This window comes from Diadema antillarum, unplaced genomic scaffold, assembly GCF_040938485.1.
Source record: "Diadema antillarum isolate AM-2024a unplaced genomic scaffold, OU_Dant_1.0 seq00000312_RagTag, whole genome shotgun sequence".
In the NCBI taxonomy this organism is placed as follows: domain Eukaryota; kingdom Metazoa; phylum Echinodermata; class Echinoidea; order Diadematoida; family Diadematidae; genus Diadema; species Diadema antillarum.
This window is the reverse complement of record NW_027271332.1, coordinates 213046-223819: the sequence shown is the minus strand read 5'-3', so window position 1 is coordinate 223819 and position 10774 is coordinate 213046. Positions and strand designations below refer to the sequence as shown.

The window sequence follows — 10774 nt, the reverse complement described above, 5'->3', positions numbered from 1 at the left end:
CTCAATCCAGGTGTATAAATGGGTACCTGGCAACACTAGGGTAATAATAATGGCAGGGTCCTCTGGTACAGCAGTGGCAACACTGGCGAGGCTACCCTGGATAAACAAGACATCATCATCATCATCATCATCATCATCATCATCACATCCCACTCAATCCCTGCATTACTGTTGATGCTCGTAACAAATTGTCCATACTCTGTCTCCCTAAGCTATACCCAGAGCTATATACATTGTACAGTAATATTATGTGTATGTTTCTGTGTATGTGTGTGACATTTTGTAACAATGTGTTTCACACAAATATATACATAAGTACATTGTATCAGGCCTTAACACTTACTTCGCTCTGTGGTGACCGATTCGGGCCACTGAAATGTGAATATGAAATTTTGGTGGCCAGAAATATAGAATATGGCGCAACCATAAACCTTTCTCCCTCATATAAAAATTCATTTTGAATTATAGCTGTCCGATCGTTCCACCTCTTTGGAAATTTGGTGACACATCAAATGTTAGTGGCCCTGGGCTAAGCTAAATATCAAGCCCTGATTATATCATATGTATTTCCTTTGAAACAGAGAAATAGCAGACTGAGTATTCTGAAAAGCAGTTTGAAATGTATCTTTAATTGTCTATTCCATTATCTTTGATAACAAAAGAAACACAATATACCAGGTGAATTTCGTCAGTAGGGACCGCCGTATTAGCAGGACATATTAGCATGACATCTACCACATCCAAATTGTTTAACTTGAGAAAGTATACACAACCGTTTCACAGCCTAAAATAGCCTTTTACACATTGGAAGCTTTGCTTTCGTAATACAAGTTCTGAATACTAAAAATAAACAATGCTCTTGATCATAATCAAATGTTAGCAAAATCTTCACAAAGAAAAGAAAACATTTCTCCTTAAAATGTCTGCCCATCTGTAGATACAACATATCATGGCAGAAATCATATTATTTTGAATAACATGAGTGACAAACAGTTGGAAAGAACTGATTTAAAACAGAAACAACAAGAGGTATCAAAACATTTGGTATACTGTAAAAGCGGATATTTTCGTGCGACTTATTTTTTGCGCTTGGCCACGTGAGAAGAGTTTCGCACGTTCTTAATTCCACGGAATCAAGACATCAACTACTGGAACATATGGCACGCAAAAATATTCGCGTGCTTTTATTTTGGCGCTAGCTTCTGGTTGCGCGAAATGCACGAAAATTTCAACACCGCGAAAATTTCAACTTTTACAGTACACATATATTGTTGCAACTGATAAGGGAGACAATGGTAGATCAACTGGCATGTTGTGAATACCGAGTTTATCTACACAAACATATTTGTGGGTGTATACACAGTAGTAATCTACACAGCTTTCTTTCAGAAAAATGTCGCATCATCAAATACTGCACTTAATTTTTCTTCTTTTTTTTTTTAAACATGAAACTTGAAAGTGTAAACTACTAATTCAGACACATAATCACTATAAGGTTAAGTGGCATTAAGAGCTTTCACCAAATGTTTCCCTCAAAAATATTGTAAAACTTGACATTGTTGTCTTCAAATAAATCCAAAACTTCCCTGACATGAACACATGTTTTAGAGTTTTTAATTTTACATGCGAGGGGTTTTTGATTGTCCTCCACTTAAAGGATTAATTCAAAGCAAACACACAATGAATTCAAATTTCACATCAGATATTATTATCTGATTATTTGTGTCCTATATGCCAGTCTGAAACTGCATGCTATCTTGGTAGACTTCATTTACGGCAGCTTAAGCTAGAACCCTGCATTTGCCAAAAGCAAGTCATCTCACTTTGAATCGATTCTCATCCACCCTGCAAAGACTTTGGTGTATACCATATTAGGCTATAGCTTCCAAGAGTTCTATTGCTGTAAATGTTACCATGTGTTGACCATGTTCACAAATTGAAGCTGTTAGTTTACAGGGAAAAGTGATTAATTCAAATCTAAACATACAAAAAAGTCATCAAAAGCACGAAATATTCATCGCTGTGATATCTCTGTGGAAATTTGCTTTGCTTGCAGTACAGTGTAACATGAAACCGTAAGTCTGGCTCAACCAACGTTTGTGGACGCACGGCATAAACAGGGTCAGTGCCATCATACAAGTATTAACCCTATTGCCCTGCCACTAGCTTTATTTACAAAGATCATAACACTAATGATAGATTTTTGCCCCCATCTGAAGTTGTGCTATTATTCAGGTTTCTTCGTTTGTCTGTCTGTTGGCAATTTTATCAAAAACATCCAGGGCACTCAATATTCTGGTATTTTGTGCCATAATTCATGTAAAATGCAAGTACTGTTCAATTTTCTACATGCCAACCAAATTACACCCAACACAAAAATACTCAATAACAATGCAATCAAGACAGGATTTGTTTGCTTGGAGCATTGGAACCCATCGAGCTGGTTGTACCTTGGAATTGATATTTTGGGTTGCATCACAGAATTGGGGACAGATGGAAAACAAACACAGGTTACAAAAAAAAAAAACTATTAAAAAAAAGTAGTTAACAAACACCACTCCTCTGCTCTCCTAGTCTAAATCTCATCCAAAGGCTTAATACCAAAGCCTTGGTATCAACCTAATCGGATGGCATGATATCGATGTCTTGGTCCCTGAGGCCTATGGAAGCATCTCCTTGACAGCCTTGGCGATGCAGTTGGCACTGATGCCGAATTTCTCGAGGAGGACAGCGGAGGGCCCACTACGGGGCACTCCCACCACATTGAGGCGGCGTACAATGACCCCACTCTGGTTGGAGAGGGCAGCTGAGACTGCCTCGCCAATACCACCTGAACAGGAGACAGAAAAAAAGGGTGTGAAGTTCATTCCTCTAACAATGCTGGAAAAAAAAAAAAATGTGTTCACTTACAGGGATCATTCTATTGCGAAACAAAAGCTAAAACATCAATGTGGATAGAGTAAAATGTTAGTTGAACACATCACTGACAATTTGAGGAAAATCAGACAGTCAATCCAAAAACTATAAATTTTTCAAGTTTCAGTGCTGTCTGCTGGATATTAAAGGAGACTTCAACAGTTCATAAGTTCATTTTGGACAACATGAAGAAAATATACGGAGAAATCCACAAAATCTTGTTTTTCATGAAGAGCACACATTCCCTCAAATTTGTTACAGACATAATGTCAAGGGTACTGATAATCCCCTGCTTTCTGAGAGAGGTTAGTCACATGCTCTTTCGTTATGCTAGAAAAGTGAAATTAGTTGCATCTTCTTTATTTACATTTTCTTTTTCTTGTCTATAATGATGCCATTATGATGTTCCAGCCCTCGTCTGCAATGCAATCATTACTCTCTTTTGTTTTTGTTTTGTTTTGTTTTGTTTTTTTTTTTTTTTGGGGGGGGGGGTTAATTCTTGAGGCTGTAATTAATATTCACACAATAGACACACTCTTTTAAAATGACAGTGAGATGTCAAAGCAGGGAATTTCAAGACATATTTCCTTTTAAATCACAACACATACAGAGAGTTAGGGAGGCAGTCTGGTCTCTAGCCTGGCAAACATGAAGGAGTGAGCAAGGCCATTGCAGATTAAAATTACTTCAAAGCCAACCCCATGTTCAAACCGACTTTGATACGTATAGTGAATCAAACAAGAATAAAAAGGGGGTTGAACTGTCATTGGAATTGTCTTTGAAATTAACAACAAAATTTTGGGGCAATCATACAGTTTGAATGTCTTCAACCAACAGTGGTAAGATGAGGAGATGACATTATTGACTCACTTCAACCTACACTCGAATCATCATTACGTATCCTTTGTCGAAGGAATGAATTATTCTTTGTCCAGGGATTGTCAACCCCTGGATACCAAAAAACCACACAATGAACAACTTTCTCATAAAAATTCAATATCTTTCCGCTAAACTGTTACTAGTAGTATAAATACCTCATCTTATTTGCATGACTGGCTGTGACCAATATTAGTGTTATATATCAAAAGGCGTATAATTCTTAAATATAATGACTTTCCTTTCGTACATTAGATCTCACTGTAACTGCTACCGTCGTGCATGTTTGACCTGACAGCATTCATCACAGTCAATCTGAACACAAGAGTGGCATTATACCCTGAAGAAGAGAAAAATGCTCATTAGTAGCACGGCCACCAAAGTCTTGGCTTACCTTCTCCATAGTGGTCCTCCACGGTGAGCACCCTTCCTCCTGCTGCCTTGGCACACGAGGCCAGTGTCTCGGCATCCATGGGCTTGATGGTGAAGGGATCCACCACGGTGATGTTGATGCCCTCGGCCTTCAGTTTGTCGGCGGCGGCAAGGGCTTCGTGGAGCGTCACACCGGCGCCCACGACGACCACTTTGTCGTCGGCAGACTGGCGCACCACCTGAGTGGGACAGCATTGCAGAGGATATGTAGGAATTTTGTGACAAGACTTGCAGAATTTTTTAGGGCATTTCGCTCTTTCTACCTTTCTAAGCTGGATGCCTTTCTAAAAGCATGCATCATCCACGTTCATGACATAGTTCCCCAATGACATCTTTTAAAGATTTCTTTATAAAAAGGTATCTAATAAAAGGTCTAGTTCTCACATAAGTAGCCTATTTCTCCTTTAGATTCTGGGTTTGCAGCAGGCCCCTTGGGCAAAACCCTCCTAATTTGGGGTAAGTAGGCCCTGCCAGAGAGGCACCAAAATCAGATGTACAAATTATAAGCCACCCCCGTGATTCCTACCAAGTGTAAACAAAATCCAGCCACAAATTTTCAAGAAGTTTGAACTTGAACTTGAACTTGAACTTGAAGTGGATTATGTCATGAATTTTGAAAATCACCTCATATGGATTTTGGGTCCTGCCCAAGGACCCCTACATATGTATGTAGCACCATCACCATTAGAACAAGCTATGATCCCTACTAATCATCAATGTCAAACTCAGTAATTATGACTCAATACGTCTGCATTAATATCCGTGCAATGTTCAACTCCAATCTAAGTGTTGGGAACCAAGCTCTTGGAAGGTCCAAATTTACTTTTCAAGTTCTGAGAGCTCTCATAAAAGTTACATTAGGATAGGGTGGGGCAAACGTTCCTTCTCACCTTGGCTTTTCCGACCGCGAAGACCTCGTCGGGTTTGTAGATCACAGCCGTGGCAGGTCGGCTGGTGCGGGTGAAGGTGATGCCCTTGGTCTGGGCCGCCAGTTCGATGGCGCGCTCGCAGGAGACAGCATCACTGGGGTAGAAGACAGTGCAGGTTGGGATGGCCCTGAAGATAGCCAGATCCTCCAGAGCCATCTGGGAGGGACCATCCTCACCTATCAAGGGGAAGGGGTAGGGAGAAAGGGGAAGATGAAAAGAGGAAGTAGGGAAGGGCAAAAGTAAAGAAGAGAAAAAGATGGAGTATTTGAGGTGATGTGACATTTGATGACCTTCAATTTTGAAGTAAAGGGCAACTTTAATCTCCAGAATGATAATTTGACAGCACTTTGAAAACGTAAAGGAACACTTACAAGACATAAAGAAAATATTACGTAAACACGTGTAGGATATTTATTTTGAAGGCTGTGCATCTTCCTCAGGAAGCAGCAGTGTCCCCTCACATGAATGTCTCTAGATTTTCTTGCACTAAAGAACCAAACGTTGATTCCACAAAAAGAAAGATTAAATTTCATTACAAACACGTATACCGGTATATCTGTCTGCACAATGGGTTAGACCAAGCACAGTTGACCCTTACCGATTACAAGACATACAAGAATGTAATGTGGAAAAAAGTATGTAGGCTTTGTATTTTGAAGGTTGTGCATTCCCCCTTCATGAAGCAGCAGTTCCCCTCGCAAGAATGTTTAAAGATTTTCCTGCACTCAAGAACAAGACACTGAGTCCATAAAGAAAAGACTTCAAAATTAATTACAAACATGTATACAAAGTAAATCTGCTTGAAAGCACAGAGGGTAAGATTGAAGCACTCTTGACCCCTTACCGATGGAAACACCGCAGTGGGAGCCAACAAAGTTCACGTTGGTCTGAGAAATGGCACCCATGCGGATCTGGTCATAGGCGCGGGCCAGGAAGCACGCAAAGGCGCTGACAAAGACGATATTGCGGTCGCGGCACGCGCAGCCAATGCCCACGCCCACAAGGTTCTGCTCTGCGATGAAACACTCCACGAAGCGGTCGTTGAACGCCTTCTTATAGGTGATGGCATATGTGGAGTTCTTGGTGTCCCCATCGAGGGCTACGACATGTGAGTTTGTCTTACCCAGTTTGACCAGGGCTGTACCATAGGCCACACGAGTAGCAACCTGTAAAAGAGTTTGGAAACCACAGGTAGCATCACCACATGTTGGTGTGTGTGTATCCCAAACAGTATACTGTACTTGCATTTGTTGGGTCTCATCAATGAAAATAAGGGAGGTTGAGGATCAAAAGTTGCTATTTACAATTTCTTTGAATTGTTCTGTGCATTTAATCCATAGAATGGTTGTACAGGTTACAAATTTAGCAATATTTTGAGATTTTTCTAGTTTTGTTATGTTATCAAACACAAATGAAGAAAATGAATTACATTTCTTTTTTTTTTTTTCTTTTTTTTTTTTTGGGGGGGGGTGTTGTTTTGCTTTGATATTGCATATCTATGTAAGTACTTTTTATGTATCCATTTTGGGTAGATTGCAGCCTGTTGCTTGTGTTTAAGTTTATGTTTGTTTTTTTTTTGTTCTTTTTTTCTTGCATTTTGGTATGCTTTTTATTCTTCATCTACATTTGATCTACCTGGGTGAAATGGTTAACAAGGCAATCTACTTGCGTTACACAAGAACTGGACCCAATGGAAAAACTGCTATGCCAAGATGGTATACTGATGCTGGGCAAATCACAAGCCATTGACCCCCCCCCCCTTTTTTTTTTCCCCCTCTATGCTTGTAATCTGTTATTTTTTTTAAATAAAGATAGAAAATAGAAAATAAATACTTCTATATTCCATTACACCTTTGTAATGCTCGATCCTACCTTTGCTCCTAATTCGTAGTTGGGGGGTTCATTGAGGGACACGGTGAGGTCATTGTCGGCCAGTGGGGCTGAGGAGGGAGGGGTGATGCCATGGGGGCCCTTGTTGGTGATCAGCTTGCTGATGGTTTCTAGGGCGATTTCTGCCTTGTCCCCAAGAGCCTTGCCATGCCAGTTCTCAAGATCCTCCACATCTAAATTCAAAGAGAAAACAGTGCACTCCTGTTATAACAAACATGGTTATAACAAAATTTAGGATACAATAGATTATAAATTGCAGTTCCAAAATTAGCATTTATTTATCTTAATGCACTTCATTTGTCCAGCTATGACAAAATTTTGATATAGCGAAAAAGAAAACTGCCCATCGCAAGGACTTTCTTATGGGTCTAGGGCAATTACCCCCTGGGCAATTACCCCAGACCCTTCCCCAGGCTCTAATCCTAATCCTAATCCTGAACCTAATCCTAACCCTAACCCAAACTCCTAATCCTGAACCTAACCCTAACCCTAATCTTTACTCTAACCTTACCACTAACCAGTATTTAGCCGGGGGGGTAATTGCCCACTGGGGGTAATTGCCCGGATACGGCTTAACAAGATTCACCTATCCATAATGGGGGTCACTGTTTGGAGCTTAGAGAGAAAAAAAGACTGGTACGCAAAGGGCACAAAGGGAAAATGACACATAAACAAGACATGTCAACACATACGGACAGACAAATCTGATAGTGCGCTACAAGATGCTGGTTTGAAATGGTTTTACACAATGATCCAATCACACTTCACCTCAATACTAATACTGGACAAATCTGTAGGCAATTTCTCACATCAAAAACGTGCACAGTTAGGATTCTTTTTTTTTTTTTTTCAACATGATATTCCTGACAAGACTTCATGCATAGATCAGTTTTCCTTGAGCTGCCTTGGATTATTAGAACTCCAAGATTCTTCTACTCCACTGAAAATTAAAACAACAAATGAACAATATTGCACTTCCAGCATCTATATTTGAGGATAAGAGGTGACAGGTAGATTCAGCTTTTGTAGTCATTAATGCATGCCTCTTGGGAAAAATGTCAGCAAGAGGATCTATCTAGGAGTCAAAAGCCGCACATATAGCTGCAGGTGAAAGAATAATACACACATAGCACCAGGTAAAATGCATTACACACAGCTACAGGTGAAAGGGTCATTCAGACACCGCCACTCACCGGGGCATCCCTTGCCCTTGAAGGTCTTGGCGACAATGGCAGTCGGCTTGCCTTTGACAGTGGAAGCTTCATAGAAGGCTCGGTTCACAGCCTCGACATCGTGACCATCGACAACGATGGCGTGCATCCTTCAGGGAAAAAAAAAAAGGATATATCTCTCAACATTCTTAAATATGCAAAAAAAAAAGCTGAAGTTACATTGTCCACAAATCCAATCATGGACGGACAGACAAAAATTCCGAAAACAATATCTCCAGCAACACTTCGTAGTGGAGGCATGAAAAAAAATCAAAATAATTTGATACCAACAATATGATTCTGTGTCAGTTACTTTTCAAAGAGAAATTTTAGTAAAGACATGTAAGCAGTTCAGCAGAAGCATGGAGAGGTAATGACAATATCATCTCATGACTATCACTGTTTAAAAAAAAAAATAAGAGACAACTATTCAATGAAAATGACCTTTTTGTTCATTCAATCTTTACTTTCATATGTGACCGTGCATCACAAAACAAAAAGTCGCACCCCTTGATTTCATGCGAGGACTCAAAACAGGTGAAATGGGTCGACTAAGTCAATCTTGAGTTTTTCATATTTTCTGAAAGAGCTATCTTTCTTCTACATAATTCTTTAGTTTGGGATCATAACGCAAATGGGAAAGTGTACCGGTATTTTCAGCAGTTTTTCTACAACCCCTTTTTTGGGGGAGAGTAGAATGATCAAGTATGTATTAGAGGCCCCTTTTCATTTCTTGAAATCCTTTGTACACTCTTCACTTTCAAGTCTAATAACTTTTGAAAGGATGATACTACTGCTTTGAAAGTTGGCATTAATCATGGACAGAATGTGTTAATTGTTTCTCCAGTGGTTGACATCCTGTGTTTTGTCCCTTTCATTGCACAGCTAGTTATTTTAAAGCACTAATGCTGGGTTTTGTTTCATCTGCAAATGGTAAATTATGCCTTTAATGCATTAATTGAAGTCAACCTAATCATGCAATGGAACAGCAGTACAATGCACAATGCATACAATTTCTGTGTACGTGACATTTTCAATAGATGACTTTATTTCCCTATTGACCCAATGGTATGAGAAAATACGTGGAGACCCCAAAGCAAACATCAGGACATTTTGACATATTGTTATTCACTGTCTTTGGTTTGTTCCCATTGGTTTGGTTTTTTTTCTTTCACACAAACCATAAAGATATCCATGACAGATTTGCAAATGATGCATTCCACCTTTAGTCACCAGTTGCACACCCTGATTTTGCGTGAGGGCTCAAAATAGGTGAAATGGGTGAACCTAGTCAATCTTTGATTTTTTTATATTTTTTGGAAGAACAAATCTTCTTCTGTGTAATTCTACAGTTTGAGTTTGTAAAACAAATGAGAAATTGTCATTTTAGCAGTTTTCACAGTACTCAATTTTTAGAATGGTGTCATTTGATATTTCTTAGAGACCTCTGTTGTATCATAAAGCATACATACTGTTCACTTTCAAAACCGACAACTTTTGAAAAGTCAGTGCTACTGCACTTAAAGTTGGTATCAATAATGAATAGAATCCGCATAATGAGTGTGGGATAATCCCTTCATTGCGGCTATTACAGTTTTATATCCCGTTTTTTGTTGTTAATTTTTTTGTCCCATTCATTGCACAGCACACAACTTGAAAAGATAAAGCACTTGAATCGACCCTAAACTTCAAAGCCTCTTTTCTCAGTTAAGCCTCTTTTCTCAGTAAAGACTTTTCCAGTCCACGTACATTCCTTTCATCATTCAGACAGGGAATAGGAAGGTCCATTTGTATTGAGTTACACACCATTTTAAAGCCTAGTCTGCTCTTTCAGAATCTACCTTTAACTAAAACTCCATGTCTAGTGACTTTTCCTGTGGTTTTGTGATGCAGGGTCAATTATAATGCCAGGGCTGCTTTGGAGTTTGTGAACCCTCACCCAAAGGCCTCTGCCCTCTTCTGGTAGATCTCAGTCTGGTGCTGGAGGGAGGCCGGCTCGCTCTGACCGAGACGGTTGACGTCGAAGATGGCCACCAGGTTGTCCAGCTTGTAGTAGCTGGCGAATGCGCAGGCCTCCCAGATCGACCCCTCGGCACTCTCTCCGTCCCCAATCAGGCAGTAGGTGCGGTAACTAGATATAGAGAGAGATAGCACAGAGCGGATATACCTCAACGCTGCGATAATCACCAACTAAACAACACTACAGTGCTGCAATCAAGTCCTACAGCTGTATAACCAGATGGATCATGACAGCCCTGTTTGATTGAAATACACATCCTTACTTCATCAATTTGGCTAAATTGATTCTGGCTTGCTTGATTGATCGATTCATAGAAAAACTTTTGAAGGTTAGGTACATCTTTCTTTTCTTTTCAAATGTACGGCCCTAAAGCAGCCACACATACATAGAGTCAAATACAGAAACAAAACAAACAAAAACACTTTAAATGATCAAGACACTTGCAAACTACACGTCCGCCTATATCACTTCTTGATTTAGAAAAATTATCCAATACCTTT

General features: G+C 39.7%; 1 protein-coding gene across 2 annotated transcripts in view; it reads right to left on the bottom strand.

Annotated features, from left to right (window-relative positions):
- Positions 1-603: 603 nt before the first annotated feature.
- LOC139730444 (transketolase-like protein 2) overlaps positions 604-10774 on the bottom strand; it is a 30111-nt gene continuing 19940 nt past the window's right edge. For both annotated transcript variants that reach the window (XM_071641283.1, XM_071641284.1), the window contains exons 5-11: positions 10194-10385; positions 8237-8364; positions 7026-7216; positions 5998-6319; positions 5115-5329; positions 4187-4403; positions 604-2830 (exon numbers count right to left, since the gene is read on the bottom strand). In XM_071641283.1, coding sequence (XP_071497384.1) covers positions 2661-2830; positions 4187-4403; positions 5115-5329; positions 5998-6319; positions 7026-7216; positions 8237-8364; positions 10194-10385 — 1435 coding nt within the window. In that variant the 3' untranslated portion in view covers positions 604-2660. The remainder of the gene's footprint in view (positions 2831-4186; positions 4404-5114; positions 5330-5997; positions 6320-7025; positions 7217-8236; positions 8365-10193; positions 10386-10774) is intronic.